Source organism: Ictidomys tridecemlineatus, chromosome 10, assembly GCF_052094955.1.
Source record: "Ictidomys tridecemlineatus isolate mIctTri1 chromosome 10, mIctTri1.hap1, whole genome shotgun sequence".
Taxonomy (NCBI): domain Eukaryota; kingdom Metazoa; phylum Chordata; class Mammalia; order Rodentia; family Sciuridae; genus Ictidomys; species Ictidomys tridecemlineatus.
In genome coordinates, this window is record NC_135486.1 from 17,529,825 (window position 1) to 17,556,365 (window position 26,541).

The 26,541-nt window shown below is 33.2% G+C and overlaps 1 protein-coding gene across 2 annotated transcripts in view; it reads right to left on the reverse strand.

Moving 5' to 3' along the window:
• Positions 1-26,541, reverse strand: part of Tpr (translocated promoter region, nuclear basket protein) — a 60,682-nt gene that overhangs the window by 608 nt on the left and 33,533 nt on the right. The window contains exons 33-51 of one of the 2 annotated variants that reach the window (XM_040276979.2): positions 25,967-26,110; positions 25,209-25,407; positions 24,203-24,408; positions 23,962-24,023; positions 23,108-23,316; positions 21,572-21,844; positions 20,810-20,958; positions 20,107-20,190; positions 16,813-17,013; positions 15,841-15,972; positions 15,516-15,606; positions 13,646-13,830; positions 12,349-12,417; positions 12,142-12,233; positions 7,620-7,726; positions 4,818-4,913; positions 4,545-4,701; positions 2,589-2,707; positions 463-558 (exon numbers count right to left, since the gene is read on the reverse strand). In XM_040276979.2, coding sequence (XP_040132913.2) covers positions 463-558; positions 2,589-2,707; positions 4,545-4,701; positions 4,818-4,913; positions 7,620-7,726; positions 12,142-12,233; positions 12,349-12,417; positions 13,646-13,830; positions 15,516-15,606; positions 15,841-15,972; positions 16,813-17,013; positions 20,107-20,190; positions 20,810-20,958; positions 21,572-21,844; positions 23,108-23,316; positions 23,962-24,023; positions 24,203-24,408; positions 25,209-25,407; positions 25,967-26,110 — 2,671 coding nt within the window. Of the gene's footprint in view, positions 1-462; positions 559-2,588; positions 2,708-4,544; positions 4,702-4,817; positions 4,914-7,619; positions 7,727-12,141; positions 12,237-12,348; positions 12,418-13,645; positions 13,831-15,515; positions 15,607-15,840; positions 15,973-16,812; positions 17,014-20,106; positions 20,191-20,809; positions 20,959-21,571; positions 21,845-23,107; positions 23,317-23,961; positions 24,024-24,202; positions 24,409-25,208; positions 25,408-25,966; positions 26,111-26,541 lie in introns of both variants that reach the window. The other variant, XM_013356167.3, reaches the window with a different exon arrangement.

A 26,541-nucleotide genomic window follows, 5' to 3' on the forward strand; every position in this document is an offset into this window, starting at 1 on the left:
CACTGAGTTCTTAGGGCTGAGGCTGACTTTGAACTCGAGATCCTCCTGTCTCAGCCTCTCAAGCCACTAAGATTACAGTAATGCACCACTGTGCTCCGCCAGAACACAATTATTTTCATTAAAGTATCTAAGCACCATGGATATAAAACTGTTAGTCCCACATGCTTAGTGGAAATCATTAGAATACTTAGATTAATATTTTAATGATATAATTTCAATCTGATAGTTAATCAGAAGACATGGAGATATTAAAATTTTACATTTTTGACTAACCACAACAAAGACGAAAAGCTTCATTTGTTGTTCAGCATAATTATTTTACGATATAAAGTAGTGATGTTACAAATGAACCCTATAATACTAGATTTTTCAAATCTGAGTTCAGACTTAAGGAAGAAATCAACAAAGAATAAACACACATTCCATTTTATTTCTATGGTACATATATCTGTCTAAATTTACCTCTCTGTCTGTTAAACTGACGACCTCGGACACCTTGTCTCAGTGTTGTCTGAAGTCTCACTCGTCTGAAAGGCTTTGGCTGACTACTGCTGGTATCTAAGAAAACAGAAGAAAAGCATATTAAAAAAACTTGTTAAATTTTTAAGAAAGCAGTTACAATGGCAAAAAAGTTACTAAATGAATACATGGATAAAATAAAGATGTGTCCATTAGCTTTCAATATTTAAGTTGTGCTTTATAATAACAAAGGGACATTTAACAAACAAAAAATGTTTAAGTAAAAAAAAACAAAGCAACACCTCCCCACTAAATTATAGTAAAAAAGAAAAGGTCTGACTTTTTTCATTCATACCCATCTATCAGACATGGTAGTAAATGCAGGGAATACATTGTAAAACAGAATGTAAGGTGCTGCAGAGACAGATCATTATTAACACAACATAAGTCCTATCTGACTCTACTCTTTTTTGAATACCTTCAATCCAATTATCAGTAAATCCCGCTAGCTCAATTTAAATATATATCCTAAATGTGACTACTTCTCACAAATTTACGTCTGTAATTCTGTCCAACCCATCTTTCTTTATCCTGAATTACTGAAATAGCCTCCAAAATTTCTCCTTGTTTCTGTCCATTGCTCATTTCAGTTATATACTGCAGCCAAACTGACAGTCGATCACACCATTACTTTATGTGAAGCCCTTTGTTAGTTTTCTGTACCTGAGAATCCCAAGGCAATCACAAAGATCAATTTGATCTATCCTCCTCACCCCACTGTGTCTCCACTCTGACCTCCTTGCAGACTCTGAACACATCAGACACTACTCGATGTCTTATAAATTTTGCATCTGTGATTTATTTTGATCTCAGAACACTCTTCCTCCAACCACTGCACAGCTTTGATCCCCTTCCCCCTTTTTTAGGTCTTTACTAAAAGAGACACTTTCTGTGAAATTGCCTGGAATATGGCAGACACTCAAATATTTGTTGACCAAATGAATAACTGCTTGGATGGGGAGGTACAGTTTACATTATCAAAGAAATTTAAAGACATCCTAATTTCATAATGAACAACATATTTTCTCAGAGATTGCAATCTTAAAACTATTATCAATTCTACTACTGAGAAAAAACAATTGTCATAGATCATCAAAATATAATTTGGGAGTCCAGAACCTCAGTAATTTTGTTAATTATGACAGCTACATTTTTTTGAGTCTTCTGTGTACAAAATATTGATTTGTATAATTTACATACATTATTTCTAATTGTGATATTTCACAATAAGACATCCAGAGATTTAAAGCAGGTTTACCATAAAATTTGGGGTTTCCATGGCAGTTTCAGGATTCCTGCTTTATATAAAAAATTTAAAATGAAAATAATCAAGGTGGATAGAGTATTATATTTCTTAAATAATACAGGTGACTCCCTGCCTGAAAATTTTGAGATAGATATGCTAGTATAATGTATATACAAGAGTGAAATCTGCAGAGCTGAGCTTCTTGAATTTGCATGCTGGCTTGTCTATCACTTACATGTGACCTTGAGAAGTTACTCAATCTTCCTATATCTCCATCTCCACATTTTTAAAACAGTGGGTTTTATACCACACTGGATTGTTGTGAGAATCAGAAGAGTAAATATTTTTAAGAGACTTAGAATACTGCCTGAAACACAGTCATTGCTCAATAAATGCTGTTTTTTAAAAAATTACAGAAATGCCTTATTACAGAGAGATGCATAATCAAAAACATAAAAAGCCAAACTCTGTAACCGTGTACTCCAGTAAACTTCAAACATATTTTCTAAAGCAACAAAGCCCCCACCCTTCAACCATCCCTATCACAGAACAAACAAAAATGAAGCTGCTGGTTCAAACAGTGGTAGTAGGTCTGGAGAACTTGTCCTTAGCACCCTCTCCAGTACATGTGTCCCCTATGCCCCTGGAGCACTTCTAAGGAAGTGACCCAAGGTTTCTATGGAACATTATGGTGAAACGTGAGTGGGTCCATGGTAGCCATGTTTCTGGTTATCAATGCTGGCATACTAGAATAATAACAAATATAAACCAAGTTCCCTTTAATGATAATAAAGTTGTACTGTAATCAAGAGCAGTGACTTACCTACAGAAGAGCTGGAAGGAGGATCCTGGCTGGTGGAAGGGAGGTCTGACTCATCAGATGCCTGCACAGGTTCTTCTTCCTGCTGACTATCAATTTCTAGACCTGCTTCTGAACTAATACTATCAGAAAAAAAAAAAAAAAAAAAAAAGAAGAAGAAACAAAAACTGATTAGAAGACATAAAATGAATTCTGGAATGTTTCCTAGACTCTTTTTGATATAGTTAACCCTGAGCTCCTAATTAACTAAAAATCACAGATTCTGTTAGTAGTCATATATATTTTTTAAAGGGGCAGTGGAAAAATGAGCTGCTTTCCTCATTCTTTTTCTCACCAAGACAAGGGCATGTTCTAATTTTAGTTTTTGTTTTTCCTTTTCTGAGATGGGGGGCAGTTAACAAGGATGTTTTATATTTTTGACACTTAGCTCTCACATTGATAATCAGCATTGATAATCTATTATATAGATTTTGACAAACCCCAAAATACTTTTTAAGGAAAGCAGAGTACTAAAATATTTCACAAGTCATAAGTTTTATCAATATACCAGTAAACCACCATGGGCTGTCATTCAGATAAAACAAGTTATGGGGATGTGAAATTCTTTGCTCAATGGCTATAATTCCATCTTTCTATCTCATTCAAAAAACAAGTGAGGGAGATAGAGTGAAAGAATAACTTGAATCTCCTCCAGTTTCATCATCTGCAAATATTCGTACAGTCATTAGTAACAATTTACTTGAGAGACATCTCTGAGGACTGTGTGCCAATGCTGAGAAATGCTGGGTGAGATGTAAAGAACATGGGGCTAAAAATCAAGGCTTCAACTCTACCTAGCACCAGCTGGTTACCCAGGAGTACAGCCTAAGCAAATACATTTTCACACAGCTGAGTCTGATCTTTACCATTAATATTAATGGAAAATAATATTTTGCAGGAATATTGAGTAGATTGGAAATGACATATATAAAGTGGCCTACTAGAAGTATGGAGTTAAAATTAACTAGTGCTCTCAGTAGCATCTGTAACCTCCTGATAATCGTAGAGATTAACACAGATCTGTATTATAGACTAGACTTGGCTTATCTGAAATGTTTCAAAATAAAACAAAGTCCTTGCTTTTCCTCAGGAAATCTGGGTTCTACTTCTTCTTATGCTTCTGACCATGAAGTAGTTGACTTTTTTCCTATTATAAAGAACTAGGTTTCACCTTGAAAGTTAATTTGTCTAGGCTCCTTCCATTAAATTACTCTACTTCCTTTGGATTAAAAAAAAAATACCTGCCATCAAATACTTCCTTTGTAAAGCCTTCTTTATAACTGATGTGTTAAAAATGTTGTAATGTCTTAAAAACTACCAGAAAATCTTTAAATTTTATGAAACCAGTATTTCAGACACCAAAGTCTAAAAGCTCGTAAATAAAGAGTGAGAATTATTTGAGAGCCCACTACTAAATGGAAAGTGAGTCATTTCCTAATATTCCCAATTTTCACAGAATTGGAGAGCAATTTAAGCAGCTATATTAACAGAAGGGTACTAGTACTTTTAAAGAAATATTGTTTTTATTTACATTATGCAATTTTCAGGGAGATAAAGGTCTTAAAAATTGCCTCCTATAACAATCTCCAAGTTCTAAATATACTTTTATATCCAAAATAGCCTTTCAAAATATGTGATTCAGTTAATTTTTTTTTAATGTAGTAAAATGATACTGAAAACTGAGCACAACAGATGGTTTCCTGGCTAAAAGAAAGTAAACATGTAGTCCAGTGGTAAGAGCACTTGCCTCGAAGGTGTGAGGCCCTGGGTTCAATCCTCAAGTACCACATAAAAATAAGTAAATAAATAAATCTAGATATTTGTGTCCATCTACAACTAAGATATATATTAAAAGAAAAAAGTAAACATAAAAATGTAGTGAATTTAAAGCAAGGCAAAAACAACAAAACAAACTTTTACCCTTCAGATTCTGCTTCCACAAATACTTCATCTCCATCATCACCAGCTGTTGTTTCGTTTGATGTAGATAAAGTGCCCGTGGATGTCGTCACCATTGGAACAGACTGAGAGGCATGCTCTGAAGCATCAGAGGTTGTACTCTCAGTAAATACAGTCACTTTAAAAAGAAAAGGAATTAAGATCTTAACTTTGTGGCATATTACATTTTAAGCCAAATATGCTTCCATGTTACCAATAAAACATAAAATCTACTAATCTGTCTTTGATATCTACCTGGGGCTGCTACTTGCAGAGGAGTAGTGGGAACACTTCGACCACCAGGTTCTTCTTCATGAGCTAGGAAGAGGGGTGTTTCATACATTCCTAAACCTGAAGATAATTCTCAGTATTAATGAATGAAAAAACATAAAATTGCCAATATAACAAGTATCTAGGAAAACAAAAACAAGAACTAGCAGAGATGCAAAACTTTGTAGAAGCTCACAATCTAATCATTCCATCTAGCAAAAGCTGAGCTCTCAAAATTTTAAATACTCTATAAACACATCCATTAAACTCCCTAGTACTGAAAGTACCTTTAAACAATTAGCCAAAAAAAGAAAATATCTACTTTGCTAACACATATTTGGAACAGTTGGCAAACAAATTCATTTAGAGGTCAAAAGCACAGAAAATTAAAATATAAATATTTTCAAACTTCTGATACGACTTCGTCAAAAGACAGAATTATGACAATAGATTTATTTGGAAAAACAAGAAGTAATGCAATGGTGACTAATGAAAATGTATATATGTATTTTATGAAGGAAACAGTAAAGTATAAAATAGAAAAAAATAAAAAAGTATGTCATGATATGAAACTTTCAGAATAATACTTCTTGACAACCACTGATGTTCTCACGACAAAAATATTAACTATTTCAATTTGGGAATTTTTAATGTTCACTTGATCTAGATTTGATTTAAAAAATTGGTGCTATGACCCAGGCGCAGTGGTGCATGCCTGTAATCCCAGTCTGCAGAGGCTGAGGAAGGACAATGGCAAATTCAAAGCTAGCCTCAGCAGTTTATCAAGTCACCAAGTAACTCAGATCCTGTCTCTAAATAAAACACAAAAAAGGGCTGGGGATGTGTCTCAGTGGTTCAGTGCTCCAGAGTTCAATCCTTGATACCAAAAAAAATTAAAAATTAAAAAAAAAAAATTGGTGTCATGTTCTATGTATGTTTTTATAAAAAGAAAAAGATTTTAATAACTATATTTTAGAAAAAAGCTAATGTTGTGTCTATTAGAATACATCTCATTCCTTTTGTCATTTTTGAAAGTTGATTCTTATTTTTATTTAAAAACCATAAGCTCAAATAAATATTGCTTTATAGTGAAATATTTAATGAAAAATATTAACAAATAATTACAGTGAATTTTTAAATATTTGATATATCACTAGTAATAATGTAATTAACTATAAACAAGCCCTCACATGAAGCATTCTGTAAAAGTTTGTACACTTCAGAATAAACTTAAATTATGTCCAGCATTGGAAAACATTAAAAATTCAAGACATCAATTAAAGTGCTTAATTTATCATGACAAATAGGAATGTCACATCATGTCATAACTTTAAAGGGTTGATGACTAAAAAGAAATACACAATTTATATCCCCTTTCTGTTAGACTTGACAGTTGAGAAGAGACAAATAGATCTTTCATGTGAAAACTATGATGGCAAAGATTTTTTCCATCATAAAACGAGTGTGAAGTTGACATTGTTATTTCTTTTGAGAGGACCAAAGCCATCTATTAATCTGGATCCAGCAAATGTTATGGTACAAATATGAAAGGCACAAAAGCCACTGACAAATTGCTGGACTGTGATTTCCCACTCAAGCCAAAATGTTCTTAACAGTTTCAAACAAATTAATTTTAATGTGTTCTCAACTATTAACTAGTACTATGTTAGAATCTATTCCTCATTTAAACTGCAAGGTATGAACTATCATCCTCCTTTTTGCTAATGAAACTGAAGGTCAACTAACTGCTCTTAATTAACTGCTAATAAGAAGTGATATTCCAATTTTAAGCCGTTTCTGACTCCCAAAGTCTAAGAAGTCCTAATATACAAAGCCACATAAAAATCTGAACTTATAGGAAGCTAATAACACAATTTCATATTGGAAGAGGCCTGCCATGTTAGATGACATCCTTAATAACCATTTAACATGTTACAGTATGATTTTTATAAGGACTATAGATTAATCCCTTATGTTGGGTAATTTATTATAAAAGCAGTATTATGTTTTACCTATTCAAAATGCTAGTTCACTTTCCAGAAACACTGTGGGTTGTATGGATTCTAACTGCATTATAAGGTAATCAATTCTCCCAATGGCTCAGAAGGCTGAGACAGGAGGATTGAAAGTTCAAAGCCAGCCTCAGCAAATACAAGGCAGTAAGCAACTCAGTGAGATCCTTTTGTCTAAATAAAATACAAAGTAGGATTGAGTATGTGGCTTAGTGCCCCTGACTTCAATCCCTGGTACTTCCCTCCTGAAAGTAATCAATTCTAAAATAACATACTTCATATGTGATAAACTACTTAGGGTTGTGTTATTTCATATTTTGAACTTTGAAAAAAAACATTAATTGAAAAAAATCTAGTCATGCATTTAACTAGGAATATTATATGTACCAAACTGTAAATATTCTGTGATCCTTACAGCAACTTCAACATGGGTGGTAGTATCTGTGTATATTTACTGGTTTAATTAAATTCCTGAATACTTACTACATGTATGTATGACACAGCACTGGAAGCCAGAAGAGATATGAATGTAAAAGCTAGTCCTTACGCTAAAAGAAACTGGAATTTTGTTGAAAAGATAATATTTATATGTAAGGCAATATTTAATAAGCAGTAAGTATATAACTTTCTCTGTACATTAGCATAGAGGTTATTTAGGTACCAACTTTTAAAATATTTAAATTTGCTTTATTTATTTAATTTTAAAATACTATACCATAATACCTTAGTACTAAATATAGACAAATCCAGGAAAACGGTTTATGTAGTTGTTTACCTCCTTGAGAAGCAAGTTGGCCAAGATCAGAGTGACTAGAACTTGTCTGTGGCATATCTTCAGGTGGCCCAAACCGGAACCTAGGAACACCAGCTACCTGTGGGGAACTAAATGGACAAAAACTAATTTAAGATGAAATTTAAAGTTACTTATTAAATTGCAATGGTGGAAACAATATAGGTAAAAGAATGAATGTGATCAAAATGGGAAGAAAACTGGTTAAAAAAAACATGATAAAGGGTTTCTTACTCATAAAAATACTCTTAAAATATCAGTCACCAGGGCTGGGGCTGTAGCTCAGTGGTGGAGTGCTTGTCTAGCACATGTGAGGCACTGGGTTAGATCCTCAGCACCACATAAAGATAAACAAATAAAATAAAGGCATGTTGTCTATCTACAACTAAAAAAAATTTTATATAAAAAAATCAGTCATCAATGAATTTAGTAATAATATAAACAACCTGTGATTTATTAAACTTTCAGCTCTCTTGAATTATGCTCATTTTTTAATCTGTTAGATATCCCCATGTAGATACATTGAAAGCAACACACACATAGCAAATATAATAAAAAGCCAGAATGAAGTTCTAAGACAAAGTTAATCTCAGCTTTCACCATTTAGTCATAGAAACATCAAGTCACCTGTCTGGCCTGTTCCAGAATTCACAAGCTGGCTCCCAGTTTAGAAAAATTGTAGTGTTAGAAGGCTAGAAATCTGCTTTCCCTTATTCTATCAACACTACTATCCCCTGCCCGTAAACTAGGATATAAAAGAGTATTATTTCCTTTGCCCACTCTTTACCCTATGTTTCCTTAGCTAGCCAGCTATTTATAATGTTTATATCTTTAAAATAACTCTTTATTCTCTTTTCTGTTTGAACACTATTGTTTTTGTCAGAGCCTTTTGTATTTCAGGTGGATTTTAAAACTTGTCTCCATATAGTTATCCTCTTATGAAAGAACCCTGAGCTCTCCTGAGCTAATGCCACACATTTCCTGAATAACTGGACCAAATCTCTGCTATGAAAAAAGCTCTCAACTTTTACACGTTCATGTGTTGGAGGCTTGGTCCTTAGTGCAGTGATGATGTTGGTGGTGGAATTTTTTTTTTTTTTTTGGCTTAGAACAACAGAAATTTATTCTCAGAATTTTGGATGTTAGAACTCTGCAATCAAGGAGTTGGTAAGGCCATGGTTCTTTTGAAGGCTCTTTGAAATAATTCTCCCACACTCTCCACCTTAGTGGCTTGCAGCTACATCTTTGCAATCTCTGTCTTCATCATCAGGAGGCCTTCTTCCCCAGGTGTGCATCTCTATCTGCAATCTTCCTTCCTTTTTTTTTTTTATTGTTGGTCGTTCAAAACATTACATAGTTCTTAATATATCATATTTCACAGTTTGATTCAAGTGGGTTATGAACTCCCAATTTTACCCTGTATACAGATTGCTGTAACACATCAGTTACCCTTCCATTGATTTACATATTGCCATTCTAGTGTCTGATGTATTCTGCTGTCAGTCCTATTCTCTACTATCCCCCCTCCCCTCCCCTCCCCTCCCCTCCCCTTTTCTCTCTCTACCCCTTCTACTGTAAATCATTTCTTCCACTTGTATTATCTTGTTTTACCCCTCCTTTCCTCTTACATGTAATTTTGTATAACCCTGAGGATCACCTTCCATTTCCATGCGATTTCCCTTCTCACTCCCTTTCCCTCCCACCTCTCATCCCTGTTTAATGTTAATCTTCTTCTCAAGCTCTTCGTCCCTACCCTGTCCTTGGTTACTACCCTTATATCAAAGGAGTCATTTGGCATTTGTTTTTTAAAGATTGGCTAGCTTCACTTAGCATAATCTGCTCTAATGCCATCCATTTCCCTCCAAATTCTATGATTTTGTCATTTTTTAATGCAGAGTAATACTCCATTGTGTATAAATGCCACATTTTTTTTATCCATTCATTTATTGAAGGGCATCTAGGTTGGTTCCACAATCTTGCTATCGTGAATTGTGCTGCTATGAACATCGATGTAGCAGTGTCCCTGTAGCATGCTCTTATTAAGTCTTTAGGGAATAGACCGAGAAGGGGAATAGCTGGGTCAAATGGTGGTTCCATTCCCAGTTTTCCAAGAAATCTCCATACTGCTTTCCAAATTGGCTGCACCAATTTGCAGTCCCACCAACAATGAACAAGTGTACCCTTTTCCCCGCATCCTCTCCAGCACTTGTTGTTGCTGGACTTCATGATGGCTGCCAATCTTACTGGAGTGAGATGGTATCTTAGGGTGGTTTTGATTTGCATTTCTCTGACTGCTAGCGATGGTGAGCATTTTTTCATGTACTTATTGATTGATTGTATGTCCTCCTCTGAGAAGTGTCTGTTCAGGTCCTTGGCCCATTTATTGATTGGGTTATTTGTTATATTATTGTCTAATTTTTTGAGTTCTTTGTATACTCTGGATATTAGGGCTCTATCTGAAGTGTGTGGAGTAAAGATTTGTTCCCAGGATGTAGGCTCCCTGTTTATCTCTCTTATTGTTTCTTTTGCTGAGAAAAAACTTTTCAGTTTGAGTAAGTCCCATTTGTTGATTCTAGTTGTTAACTCTTGCGCTATGGGTGTCCTATTGAGGAATTTGGAGCCCGACCCCACAGTATGTAGATCATAGCCAACTTTTTCTTCTATCAGACGCCGTGTCTCTGATTTAATATCAAGCTCCTTGATCCATTTTGAGTTAACTTTTGTGCATGGCGAGAGAAAGGGATTCAGATTCATTTTGATGCAAATGGATTTCCAGTTTTCCCAGCACCATTTGTTTGGTGGTGGAATTTTAAGAGGGGAAGCCTAGTGGGATTCATGGGGGGGGGAGGTGTTGTCCTTATGAAGGCACTTGTTAATTTTCATGAGAGGATTGTTGAACAAACTTGGCCACTCCCCAGCTACTACTGGCTTTCTCTCTGATCATGTGATCTATCATTATAATAAAGGCTCCTACTACTGGAATGTACCACAAGGTCCTCATCAAAGTTGAGCTGTAAGGCCAGCAACATATAATTGAACTTCTTAAAGTGTGAGCTAAAGAAATCTCTTTTAAGTTACTCAGTCTCAGATATTTTATTATAGTAATAGAAAACACATTAACACAAGGCCTCATTCTACTCCTAACTTTGTCAGATAATCAGACTATACTTCAGTGTCTGACATTAAAAATGTAAAGCTTTTACTTTTATTGCTTTCCATAGTAAGGGAAACTTAGGTTGGCTATGGACATTCTCTCCGAGAGGACTGCTACTGTTATATATGGTTTTTAGGAAAAAGAGTTCAGGGACTAAAGATTTTCAAAGATTTAAGAATCTGACATACAGAAGCATGTTTATTTCAGTGAGAACACTGTTCACTGGTTGGTGCTCAGAAGTATGTTAATTGAAGGGAGTCTGACATTCAGAAGAAAGGAGGCGACATGATTGATTGGCTTGCAAAAGTGTGTTAGCTAGGCAACAGATTAAGCAAGTTTAAAGTTGGTTCTGATTACCATGTTTTACCACATGTACAGAACAGTCATCTTTTCCAAATTTGTAGAAACTTAAATTCTGATCTTCAAAAGTATATTCTGTTATATGACTAATAACTTGAGCCACAATAAACGTGTACTTTCACCTGAAAAGCTTTTTAATCCTTTAAGAGAAGTGGTATAGCACAACAAAGGTTCTAGAGCCAGACTGCCTGGTCTGAAACTGTTAATTCTCAGTTGTCTAACATCCAGCAAATTAGTTAACATCTTTGTGCTTTAGTATCCTACGTGTAAAATAATAAAAATAATAGTGTCTATGCTCAAAGTTATGAGGATTAAACACATTCATGCATAGAAGTGTTAAATAAATGTTAGCAATTCTAAGACTCAATTTAATGTGGTTCCTTATTATGTCTTCTCAGGTTTTTCCTCCCATAACTGTTGGAATAATTAATTTTTCATTTGTATTAATAAAGCCTATTGCTTTTGCCTGCCTAATCTCCTAGATTGTTTAGGTTATAGTTGTAGCTTGGTTTTCACAATACTACTACCTATCATGATCACTAATTACTAACACCTTCAACAAAATCTGTACAGCATTTACTATGTGCTAGTTAAGAGTTTAAACACATAAACATAAATGAATTAATTTATTTCCCATAACTTACAAAGGAGAAATCACTGTATTATTATTCCCTATTGAAAAATGAGGCTGCCCACAGCAGACAACCTAAGAACTTCTTATTTCTAGGAAGCAGCACAGCTAGGTTTTAAACATGGGCATTCTGACCTTTGAGACAATGTTCTTAACCACTGTTATGCAATCTTCAAGTTTAAAATTCTTTTTAGAAGCAACTGTGCATCATTCACCTCTGTATAATTTTCCCCAACACTATATCCTCGATCTTCCTACTCTAGTGCTGATTAGTACACAGTAGAGAACTCAACAAATAAATTAACAGGGAAACAGGAAGACTTTAATTAGTAACAAAATATACTTCCTTTTCATTCACTTACTGAATAGCTTCAGCAAATCCATCAGTACGATGTGGTACCACAAGAGTTGGCGTACTTGGAACTGTTCTGTCTTCATCATCAAAAAAGTGTTGCTGCTGCAACAAAAAGAGAAAACAGGAGTATTAAAAGGCACAACAGCACATACATGGACTATATATGTTCTTGCTGAACATATCAATCACTTTCATATGATAAGTGAGTACTTACCATTCCACCTATTCCTGGAGTCAACTGAAGCCCACGTCCTACAGACTGCCTTCGGGTCATCTGAATTCTCTATGTTAAAAAGGAATTACACTTGTTTTAAGAAATTAAGCAATAAAACACCAAATAGTAATAGATACAGCTTATTATTATCCTGGCAATAAAATAACTAAAATATTAATATATATGTAATGATCAGGCTATTTTCTCAAGGAAAAAATGCCTATACTGTGTACTAAAGAAATCAGTGACTCTTTAAATTAAATATTAATGAATAAAAATATTTATTAACCAATACTAAGTTAAAATGAATTAATAATACTATCCTATTTGTATGTAAATGACTTCCATTCCTATCTCCCTAAGTGAAAATGTTAGCAGGCATGCTTTTACAGCTCAAGGTTTGCTTATATTTTGGGGTTCAAATAGCAATATTGACTTCTTATAGTTTCCCCAGTTCAAGATAATTCTAAGTTAATGGATTGAATATATTTTGTAGGACCCACACAAGATCCTATAAAACTCTATTTTCACATAATCAAGTTATTTTCAGCAATGGTATTTTAGTAGAATCTATACTTGACAGTGGTCAACTGTCAAGTTACAGGGTAAAACAAAGGCTGTACATTTCCGGCTGTGTTCTGCAAGAGCCTCTAATTAAAAGATATTCAAACCTACTAAATGCTGAATATAAAAAGGTTGTGCACGTCTTCATTAATTTAAAAAGCAGAAATGCATGATCACAAACACATGACAGAAAAAAAATGTGAGGGGAAACAAATTCCTTTTTAAAAAATATGTGCACTTCAGGGGCTGGGGTTGTGGCTCAGTGGTAGCATGCTCGCCTAACATGCATGAGGCACTGGGTTCGATCCTCAGCACCTCATTAAAAAAATATAAAGACAATAAAGTCCATCAACAACTAAAAACATATTTAAAAAAATATGTGCATTTCAGAAAAAGAAACCTTCAAAATTAATGGTAGTAAACTACCAAAATCCATTTTTAAAAATTAAAACCCAAGAAAATCTTTTCAACCAGTGGAGATAGCAACAAAATTTTGTTATGAATACTGTAATTTCAGTTTATATACTAAGTGTCTTTCTAAGTTTCAATCCATTTATGAAAGTAAACTACTGCCATGTTTCAAGGTTAGGAAATCAGATTAGTTTCATTAAAAAAATTATAAAAACATTAAAAATATATTTAATTTCCGAAAAAAATAATTGTCCAATGAAGAGGTAATAAAAGTCAAGATTTTTTGAGGTTCATTTTGCAGAATGACTATTTGCTTTAGTACCTGAACTGGAGGTCCCAACTCTTGAGGTGGAGCATGAATGGTCAGTCGTGGGGGAAGTGGATGTGGTGGGCGTCTTGGTGACTGAGGTGCTCGAGGGGTCTGTCTTTCAGATGCTGAGGAAGGCTGCTGTTCTCTGGAAATCTCCTGGGGAAAAGATGACTCTGCAGCACCTGTATTTCCTTCACCTAAAGGAAAAGTTTATTATGAACTACTAAATTTGCCACAAAATAACTTATACAGTCAATCATAGAAGCATAAACTTTATCATTAGAAATGTTCATCTAATATTTTCCAAAGTACTAAGTGAGGTGGGATGGAAACAAATATGGATGATTCCAGAATCTAATAGAGCCTGTACTTGTGAGTTATAGGGCCATGGACAAATTATTTAACCTTTTTGAGTCTATTTTTTTGCTTGGTTAATAGAGTAAATTTAATGTACAAATAAGGTTTCCAAAACTTCAAGTAATGGACACAAACCTATGAGCCCAACACATGCTAGAGTAAACATAACATAAATTTTGTATCCTACTGTTTTTGATAAAATGAGCAAATTAAAGGTCAGACCTCCACATATCTATCAAACAAGGTCAAATAAATTGGGGAAAAGCCTCATATAAATACTTTTCCAATTTGGTTTTCCTAAGTTTCAAATTTCAATCACCTCTCAAAATTCTAGGCCCTTTACAAACATTGTAAAAGCAACAGAATCTGTCTGCCACCATAAAAGTAGGATAAAATATCATAGAATTTAGTAATTTTTAAGTCTCAGGTCTAAAATTGGATTCACGTTCTAACATTTGGTAACTATGTGACCTTAGGTAAGTTACCTCACTTCTCTTTGATTCAGTTTCTTCACTAGTACCTAAGTCTACCAAGATTACTATAACAATTCAAGACAAATAGAGATGCTAAGAAAAGTACTGACTAATTTTGGGTAATGTGCCAAAACCATCTATTTCCTTAATTTTACCTAGCCTATTAGCCCAATTTTGTTTGATTGGAAAAATGAAAAGAGAAAAGGAAAAAGTCTCACACAAATACTCAATGAACATCTATCTTGTGCCTTGATTGGGAAAAATGGCTACGTGGCCCTCAAATGACTTAACTCTTAGTTATAATACCTGAAGAAGAAAACAAAATTTCCCTTGATATCTCTCCAACTATGTGATGAAATAAGAATATTTAATCCACAAAATGTTCAACAGGAATACTATTAATTTGTAATATAGCTTAATGCTTCTTTGTTTATTTTTCTCTTAAACAATTAACAGTTGAAAAGGTTGACTGCTCTTGTTTTACATTAATAGAAACACGCATAAATTTTGCCCTTTTAAATATCTAGATGTATATAGAAACCCAGTTACAATGTTTTCCCATTAGTCTAAACATAACAACGTTTTACTGCATCACTATTACTGATTTTGGTGCAGTATTATTATCTGTAAAACCAGAAATATTACACTAGATGATCACTAATACTTTAAACCACATTTTAAAACAATTATACTAAAAATATTCTGTAATCTTTTAATGTGAAAAGTTTTCAGGACTCCTAGGACTTATCCTTTGAAAGATTTAACAAAAGTTATACGATTCTGATTAAAAAATCTTTTTTCTTTTCATTCCAAGAAACTATTTTTAATAAATAAATAATAAAGGTGAATTTATAACTAAAAAATAGAAAATATTTTTTGTTGCAAGACATTACAAACCTCCAATATCAACAATAATCCACATGCAGCTTGATTAGACTGACCTCTTCTGGTGGTAAACTGTTGTTATAAGTTCTTGATTAAATTTTTCTAGTTAATCGAGGCAGCAGTAGCAAATGGCATTAATAATAAATTAGATTTCAAAATAATCTCACCACTGTTTTGGGAATCAGCAGCTCTCTGATTACTTTCACCTGCACCCATACTTTCTTCTGTTTCTGTACCTGGATCAGTCCCATCACCACCCTAAGAACAAAATGTGATGACATAAACAAAAATAAATCAAATAAATACCTTAAAAGGAAAACCAAATAATTAACCAAAGCAAACAACAGCAAAAACAAACAAACTGACCAAATAAAACTGAAAAGTATAAAAAGTTTTAGTGTTCTGATAATATGGGCCTTTCTATATCATAAGAAAAAGGCAAGTTTTCTAAGCAAGTTCTTGAAGAAAATGGTCAAAACTATAACCAGTTACCTCAGCATCATCAGCTTCATATCCGTCATTACCATCTGCACTACCAGTTCCTTCATTACTGTCTTCACCTTCATCTCCCATCCCAGTGTCATCTTCGTCATCATCATCATCTTCTTCATCTTCTTCATAATCCTAATAGATAAATCCACAAGTATAAATAAGATCTAGGATACGGCCCACATACTCTGCACATCTTTACCACATTTAAATTGAAATGACTACTCATTGGTTGGGATTCAGGAGTTGTCCTGTGTGATAAGTCCAGCAAACCAACAGCAGAACTGTAATGCTGCATAGAATCAGTACAATGCCAATCAATTCTGAATGAGATTGTGCAAAGATGATAGGCCAGAAAGTATCAAGTGATTCAATTTAATTCTATCTAATTTTAAACAGAGTTGAAGAAAAATAAAATTAGTCCAGAAATTTTAAAATTTAATGTTATTATTACATATGTAATTATTATTTTAAAAAGGTATAGAAAAAAACCCATATTGCTTTATGAATGAAAGAATCTCAAATAAGCAGCTGTCATTATAAGATTAAATCCCCAAACAAAACACCATATTTCACTTAAAATATACTTCAATAATGGTGATACCTCAATTACTGCTGAAACAAATTACAGGGCTCCAAGGAGGTAAATGGGGATGGGTTTATTTCTTCTTTTTATTTCCAGAAATCACAGTGCTTACGAAATAAAATTCATTCAGCCACTTACAAGTAAGCTTGAGAAAAAATTCTAAATAGCTCAGCAATCATTAAAAGACAAAATTTAAAAAATTAAAGATTTTCCATCGCTGGTTCTATGATTGTTTTCATTATAAAATGTTAATATCTGAAATAATCAGGATAAAATAAAAATAATATAATAACCTACTGAAACTGACTGAGCAATCAAAACTTGCCCAAGGATTTGAACAATTTCATCTAAGTTTTGAAAATACTGCATAATCTCAAAACCACATTTACCTCATGTTCTCCGTCATTTTCATCATCATCATCTTCTTCATCATCACTGTCAATTACAATGACATCATCTCCTTTGCCTTGGCCATCCTGGGATGAAGTTGTTGTTTGCTGATCTGATTGAAGCGGTCCGAGATCTATTTGTAGGGATTGGGAAGTTTCTTCACTGTCTTCCATAGGTGTATAATCTCCCTGGGTGACTCCCTTTAAAAATGAAGAAATAAAAAAATCAAATACATCTAACAGTATCAGTGAGATAAAAGTCGAAGTAAAAACTAAAGAATACTTATAAATTAGTAGGATTTTATTTTTAAAAAATGGTTTAAAAGCAGAAATTGAAATATATGGTAAACATCTTATTTCTTTACTGTCTTCTTAGAAAATATATTATAAATCTTATTGAGCAATAATTTATAAGAGAAAAAAATAAACAGAGATGTGTGCGTATTCAAAACTACATGTGTAATATTATTGATCAGTGCTGCCTAACAGAAATCTGTGAGCCAGTAATTTTAGATTTTTTATTACACACTTGAAAAGATAAGTAAAATCAATTTTAAGAATAACTTTATGAACATATACAGAATACCATTTCAACATGTAACCAATGTACAAATTAACAAATATTTTACACTTTAAAATTATTACTAAGTTTCCAAAATCCAATGTATATCTTACTTTTATCTCAGTTTGGACTAGTTATATTTCTTCCAAGTGCTCAATAACCAATGTGGTTAGTTGACAGTGCACTTACTGGCCAAACTTGGAAAAAATGGGCCTATAACATTCTGTTAAAAAAGCATTTTCCCCAAACTAGAAATAGTCTAAACACACAATGAATAAAGCATGCAATTTTTATTATCTTTTTGTTTTGGGATATCGGGGATTGAACTCAGGGGCATTTGACCACTGAGACATATTCGCAGCCCTATTTTGTATTTTATTTAGAGACAGGTCTCACTGAATTGCTTAGTGCCTCACCATTGCTGAGGCTGGCTATGAACTTGCGATCCTCCTGCCTCAGCTCCTGAACTGCTAGGATTAGAGGGGTGAGTCACTATGCTCAGCTTTATTGTCTTTTTACAAAGAAACTTCTTCTCTTCCCTAAAGTCCAATTAAACCTAAACCTTCAAACCACAACAAAGAGACAGTCAGGGCATCCCCTAACCTGAAAATACGAATGCTCTGAAATCTGAAATGTTTGAGTATTGTTATAATACTAAGTGGGCAAAAAAAACAATAGGAAAAAATAATTATACACAGTGTCTACAGATTTTTGTACCCTTCAATGTCAGTAAGGAGAAGACTACCACAACTCAAGGCTCTAGCTTTTAAAAGAGCAGGTTAATTCTTAAATTTCCATCTGAAAATTAGGAGGATAGTAATAGTACCAGTGGTTGGATGGGATTCTTCTGAATAATGGGCAAGTAAGTACACTTAAAATGCTAAATATATTGCCTAGTACATAAAGTGCTCGGCCAATGTTAGCATCTGTGTGATAATTCTTTTTAAGAAGTAGTCTCATTCTACAAATGAGGCAATATAATGACATTATGAGCAGTGGCATAAGAAAAGTGACCCAAAGGGATGCTCAACAGGTAAAGATTTATGCAAATATTCCAAAATGTAAACAAACAAACAAAAAACCAAAACCTCCCCCCAAAAACCTCCCAAATCTGAAACACTTCTGGTTCTAAGCAATTAGGATAAAGGGACACTCAACCTGCATCATACATTAAAATAATTATTTGCTCAATTTATTTTCATAATTCTACTCTGTTACCTACTGAAATAAACTTAATCTGTCTTTTTTTGTCTTAAGTACTCAGTAAAATCTATTTCATTTTTTATATAAACCAGCAATAATGTCTTTTTGATCTAAGGCATTTCATAAAAATTACATATACCATAATGGAAAATGAGTAAGTCATGGTGAAATTAAAAATATGCCCTAAGTGACAAATTTATTTAAGGAAAATTAATAGTTAATGGGAAGCTAAAGGGTACTTTTTTGAGTCACAGGACAATTTTAACCATCTTAAGAAAAAATACTTTTCATACAAGATATTAGCATAATTTAATGAAGTCTGAAAATAAAGTAGAAATCCACATGCTAATTCCAAGTTGTTTTTATTTTTATGTTCTTTAGATGTGTATCAAAAGATATCATTTATAGTACCATATATTCATCTAAAGGTTTAGTTTTGTTTTTAGAGCAAAAAAGAAAAAACCTGGTAAAATTAACTTTTAAAATCAATGTATCTCAGAAATGAAAAACTTTGCAATCTATATTTACTTATGATTAGCTTAAGACAGTTCCTTTCTTTTACACAGATAAGAATGTTATAATACAAGATCTCAAGTTTATCCAGAGACAAAATATTGTTTCAAGTTTAAGAGGACATCTGAACACTACACAGACTGGGTTCAAACCTCAGCTCCAATGCTGTGTGAACTTGGGTCCATTACTTATCTACGCATTAGTTTCTTCACTAAGGGTTGTGATGACAAGTAAATTAATTAATAAATGTAATGAATGTGAGTTAATAAATATAAATTTCTTATAACAACATTTGAATTATAGTAATGAATTAAGTATTACTCTGTTAAGTATTAATAGTTAACTATTAATGACATTATTATATCTGAAATCTTACCTTCAAGGGCAGAGGGATGGAAGGAAAGTAATAATTTTTGAGTATGTGGCAGGTACTATTTTAGGTACTTTACCATCCTTAAAATGTTATAATTTTCTGACAAGTAAAACCAAAGAGTTCGTGACATGCTTATAGTCACAGTTTCTAAATGATGGAGCTTGGGATGCAACCTAGTCCTTTGAAACTTCAGAATCTATGCTCTTTCTGCTAGTAAGGCTGCTGTGCAAAAGCCCCCAATGAGAGTCCAAAAAAAATGAAGAAGTGTAAAATGCATTTCCTTTCATGGATTATTTTAATACTGCAAGGAAAACAATAGAGGACCTAATGGGGCATTATAGACTAATTTAGGACTCAACCAATACTCTTGTCCTTCCAAATAATTAAAATTGAAAATAACTTTTATTTCTAACAACTCATCACTTGGAAAAATCTTTGCTACACATGAACAAAAACATTCTTTAGTGGAAGTTGAGAACATGGAGCACAGGAGAAAATAAAGCAGAAACTGCATCAGTTTATTCCAGTAATATTTCACAAATATAAAAACAAGTTTAAAAGTCCAAATAATGTTTTATTTTATCAAAGCTAATTTCATTCATTAAAAACAACAATTTATTACTTCACGTAGGTTGTTACTTACTTCTCCAATGGAATCTTGAGAATCCTGATTGTATACTTGAGTCTCTACCTCTCCATCAGTACTTTCTTCTGCCATAACTTCTTCCTAAATCATGATACAATTTATTAGTGCCTATCAGAACACTAGATAAAGAGGTACCTGTTCTAGCAGTTCTTTCAATAAAACAAAATCCAAATCTACAATTTTATGAAACTATATATATGCAGAAATATTTGCTTTTATTTGTATAATATAATCAATCATACTGTTCTTCAAGATATGATTTATGAACATTTATTAATGCATAGAAGTAAAATTTAGTCTTAATGCTTGCTATAAAATCGAATTCATTACACTTTAGCTTTGACAATATAATTGATTAGTTTTAGAAAAAAGATGGCAAATGAGTTTAAAATGTCCATGAGACTATAAACTTCCCTTGTTCTTCAAATAAAAAAACAACTTTGACATGAAATCCAACTTATGGTTGTTTTTTATTGAACTGGAAACAAATTTAATTAAAAAAACGAAGAGAATATAAAACACTATTGTTAACAGCAATAATATGTGGGCTGTCAATGAAAGCTTTGTAGTGAATTCAACAACAGATTTCCAGATAATATAGTTTGACCCCAAAAGGTTAACTTGCCTTTGGCTATCAACGAACAGTCTCTATTAACTTAACTGGGTAAAAGTAAAAATAAATAAATAGAACTTCACACACCTCAGTACCTACAGGTGTAACACTCTTCAGCTTCTTTGGAAGAGGCATTTCCACTGCATCATCAGAGACAGGGTCTGATGCTTCCACAGTGCTATCCTCCTCCTCCTCACGGCTACGCTTTGGCAAAGAGGAACTGGGGGTGGCTGAAACTTTGAAATTAGATAATTTAAATATTATATCAGAGCATAATAATAATCCCATTTAGAAAAAGATAATTAGCCAATATGGTCACTTAATTAAAAGAAATAGTCTTAGATCAATTCCCATCAACATAATTTGTTCTTGCTAATCACCGAAAAAAATAAAGGCGGCTTATCTTTGATTTAATGGTTTTATACTAACCTTCATTTAATAAAGCCAGCCAAATTTTAACAGTATAATGACTCACTGTGATTATACTGACAAATAACTGCTATTTACAAATTTACATAGAACCTTCTATAAATCTCAAGACTCCTTAAATGAAAATAGTTTGTGTATAAATAGGGCTATGGTCTTTTAGTCCTCAGGATCTGCATTAAGTTACATACAGAGTTTCCTCTCTAAAAAAATGTCCAAAAGTAACTGAAAGGGAAGAAAGATTTTTTACTTCATGATGAAAAACAACTAACCACTCAGTAAACATGAAATAAAATGTTAGGAATATACTCATTCATCCTACTACCTAGTAGAAAGCAAGTAAGAATATTCAAGATATTGGTTATATTTAAAGAAATAAAAAATGTATAGGTCTACTCTAACTTCATAAAAAATTAATCTTACCAGTGCCAAATACTGCTGTAGAAGTAGAAGGTCGCTCAACTGGTGAACTCTGAACCACTTCTACTAAGTTTGGGGATAACTCCTGATTTGCAGGCTCAATCTGAGGATGATTTTGTTGAGTGGGCTGCACAAAAGCTGTAGCCTGTGTTTGTTGCTGAACAGTTAAAATGGGTTGAGAGAGAGAAGGCTGGACATTAGGACTAGTAGAACGAACAGATCCACTTGTGCTTCCAAAAACTGGAACATGTTCCACTGGACCTTCTGACTGCATAGCTGAAAAATAATCACAATATTTAATGTAAATCTTCTACTCTTACCAAAGCTGGGCTTATTTTTTTTCTCTTTTGTGATATGTCATATTGTGCAGTTCTTGTGTACATACCTCTAACCACTTAATACCCCAAAATGCTATGGGTAAAAGTTATTATGTGTTTTTATATTGCCTACGTGACTGAGCTGGTAGTATTCAAAAATTTGTTGACTAAATAAATATCTGAAAGGGTTCTTGCATCTACTGTTCCATTTAAATTACGACCAAAAAAATTAATAAGATCAAGTCAAATTGTAAATTTTCATTAAGCATCATTTTTGAATTGACATCATAACACAAACATTATTTTTTAGGACTGGGAGAATATCTCATTGGTATAAAGTGCTTGCTGAGCATGCATAAAAGCAATGGGCTCAATCCTCAGCACTGCAACCTGCCCACCCCAAAAACCAAAGCAATCAAAGTTTAACTGGTAATCTATTCAATAATCACTTTGTTGAAAGTAGCCAAAATATTCTGTGAGCTCATAGCATTTACGTACAAAACTTGAAAAATTTACTAAATTCTAAATTTGTACAGGTAAGAATTTAAGAAAATAAGTTTTACTGCATATCTATTCTGGAATTAGATAAAGGGATTAAACAATAAGAAACAAGAATTGCTTTTGAGGAGTTCCATCTAGTAAAGTAAAAAGGCATCAACAAACTCAAACAAAATACAAAGTTTGATTGCCATGGGAAGAAAGTGGAGAAAGCAATGAGAAGCTCAGATAATTTCAGTGAAAAAGTGATGGCCATGTTGAACCAATAACTTACTATGGTTTTTCAAAGTGGATTTCATACCCTCTTTGTTAACCATTAGAAGTGAACATTTTGGTTTTAGAAAAATGTAATGTGATATCCACAGTAATGGATTTTTCTTCTTCTTAGCTTAAAAACAAAACAAATAAAAGGGAGGGCAAAAGAAAATTTGCTGTATTAACAAGTATCCTGGGGGTCTGGTTCAGTGGTAGAGGATTTGCCTATCATGCACAAGGCCCTGCCTTCAATCCTCAGCAGTGCAAACAAAATGATATAAAATGGACCAACTAAACAAATAAAACCAAATATTCCGGAACACACCTGCTTCAAAATATTAACTACCCACTTTTACTATGTTTGACTTCAGCTCTAAAGACCTCATTTTATCCTTGAAATTACTGCCATCTACTCAAAATAAATTGAAACAAGCAATCAATCTGATTGAATTTGTATTATTTTACTAACCTTCTTGTGACTCCACCTGTGTAGTGGGCATCACTGTAGCTGTTGGGGTAGTAGTAGGATTTGTAACGGTGGCAGGTGTAACCATTGGGCGGATACTAGCCCTGGGGGTTGACTTATTTCCAGCCATAGCTGCAGCTGTCACTTTACTTGGAGTGGAAACAACAGGAGTTGGCTTGATATTAGCCGTTGGTGGATCTGATGTGCTGGCACTTACAGAGGGGAAAATCCAGGAATAATGCATTCATAAAAAGTTGTTACAAATATTTTTAATAAAATACGTATATTCCATGAAAAGCAAAACACATTTATTTCCTCAAGTAAAAGTTCAGCAAATGTGATCTTAAAATGGTTCAGACCTTATTAGGTATTTTTTCTAACACTGCTTTGGGAAGACATGGTGGATTTATAAAAAGACACTGAGTATAGTTTTATATATTTTTCACTAAATATTTCAAAACTTAATAAAAAGGCTTGAACTTAAGCATTAAAAATTGCAGGGAATGCTTCAGAGTGGTGTATCCTGACAACGTAGACTACATCCAACTATTGAATAGCTGAACCCAAATCTCAACCCAGCTTTTCATCATAAAACATCACAGTGAAATCAGAATTGGTCTATCTTAACAATCAATCAAATTAAAAGATGGGAGATATGCTGGGTCACAAAGCTCTTCCCAACAGGACTGAAAATATGCTGAAAACAAGCATTGGCAAATCTCTGGTACACTTTTGCACAGATAAACTGCTCTTTAGTATAATAATTTACAAGACAGTATACAGATTTATTTTCCCACAAAATCACTAGATTTTCCCTAAACTTTAAAAACAGACTATTCATAAGAAGGAAAACTCACATTCCTCTTTCACCAGAAGCTGGAGTGGTTTTCAATGTGATCTGTCTCTGCTGTTCTGGGACCTATAAAGAGAAAATTACTAATTTCTGTGCCTAGCTCACACAAGAGACCACCAAATAATGCCACCAAAATTTTTTACCATGGTTTGAAATTCACTCTGAGAAAAGTTGCTAAATTGTCAAGCATTTTCAAATATACAAAGGAAAGCAAATCCGTTGTTTAAGCAGAATTAGCTAATCACCTTATTGGTAGGTTCTTGAGGCTCATCTCTCTGCTCAAGGTGTCTCTCTTGATGCTCCCTAAGTTCTCTTTCCAAGCGACTAATTCGACCTTCATACTGGGACTTCAGAGCAGTCATACGAACATCCAGTTCATCTTTCTGCTGATCTAAGGCTCCATTCCTTTGTTTAAGCTCCTCATTTTCTTTAGTTAGCTGATCTTTTACACCTAGAGTAACCATATGATTACACTATTAAAATCAAATATTAGAAACAACATTTATAGATTTAATTTGCACAAATTATCTGATTCTGTGACTAGAACATATTTATATATGCTATACATATCAATGACCAGTTTTACATCTATCCATGTTTTCAATATATAATTGAATATATATATACTTACTCCAATATATAAATATGTAAGTTCTCCTACCTAAAGTTTCAAAGAAAGTTTAGTAGAACTTTTTATATTTCAATGTACTACTCAGTTCATTATGATGAACTGCAAAATTTTCATTTCACATAATTTATTGCATATATTAAAATATAATAAAGTTTTTAATGAATAAAGCTACTGGGACACTATCTTAGTGATCATTAAAAACAGGCTTATAATCAAATCCAACTGACTTGACATTTTATATAACCACTCAGCAGACTGGCAATCAAGGCTGAATATGGACTTGATGGGCTTCTCATTAATCTAACATGAAGGACCAGAAGAAACTCCCTGAACTGAAACACAGAAAAACACTTTATCAGGTAAGATCCAATGCTATCTAGTTTATAGAAGGTGCCTGGGCGGCACAGTCTGTACTCAGATCTGTCAAAATACTCACTAAAGCAAAAGGATGGCAATATCCTGGCATTAATTATCAGCCAACAATTACGAAAGACTTCATAAATAGAGCTAAGGCATTCAAGACAGCACTATTCATGTCTAATTAAGTAACCTACTCAAAGCCTTACCACATAATCAACTTTCACCATCAAGTTCAAACCTCAACATATACAGAAACTTACCGGCTAAATGAGCAATTTTTGATTTTGCAGCTACAATAGCCTTCCTAGTTTTTTCCTCCTTTTCAGTTATTTGCTGTCTGAGCTGCTCCTCCTGAGTAGTTCTATCTTGAAGATCCTGTCGAAGTCGTGAAAGTTCAGACTGAAGCTGCACAGTCTGTTCCTGGAGATTTCTTGCTTCTGTCTCTTTTTCAGATAATGTCTTTTAAAAGAAAAAGGTATTTACCATGAAACTCAATAGAAATTATATGTCCTATAGACTTAAAAAGAAATAATTACTAATTTGCTTTTTAAAAAATTTTAACATACACAATTAGTTTTACATGTTAATGAGTTGAGTTACCATGTAATATTCAAAACATTATACATTGCATAATGTATAAATCAAATTAAATATATTGATCTCCTCAAACATTATCCCAAAACATTCATCAATTCTTTGTGGTGAAAACTTTCAAAATTCTATTAGCTTTTTTAAATGGCAATACATAACCTTTGTTTATAGTTGTCATACTATGCGACAGTACCCCAGAGCTTCTTGCTTCTAACTGTAACTAAGTACCCATTGATCAGACTTAGCCCATTCCTCACATTAATTCATTTCTTTAGGATAAATGTGGGTAAACATATGAAAATGGAGGTCAAACCAATTAAGCAGATATTTAAAGACAATAAAATACTATTTATATATACAGTGTTTAATGTACTTCTTAGGTACAAAAAAAGTAGGGACATACACCTTTTGCTGCTCTCACTCATACCTTCTGAAGATTCTCTACTTGACTCTCCAGTGATTTTGACTTGTTTTCAGCTTGGTTGAGTGAATCTTTGAGCTCCTGCATTTCCTGGACTGAGATATGCTGTTCCTGATGGTCCCCAGAAGACTGAGCTGAAGTTTCCATGACCTAAGATGACAAAACAGTGATTATATGCTCATATATTTATATTTAATAATTTGACTTCTGCAGATTTATCTCAGAAATTAATCAGAGAAATGCAAATTAATTTTGATGAGGTACAAAAGTAAATTTTCTATGCAATAATTTTAATGTCCTCAAATAGGAAATTAGTTATGGTGGATATTACACGGCAAATCAAAAATGATGTACTATAGATGAGCTTCTGACACAGAAACACATTTTCATAATAATGAATCAAGTGGAAAAGCAGATTACATAAGAACATTCGCAAATGATTAACACTTTGAATAAATATACCAATTACATGTACAAAAAGTATATTATAAAAGCTTACTAAAGTGCTAATAGTGGTTAACAATGAGAGTTAAAGACTTTTGAATATGTTTCTTTATATTTACATAAAGATTTATATATCT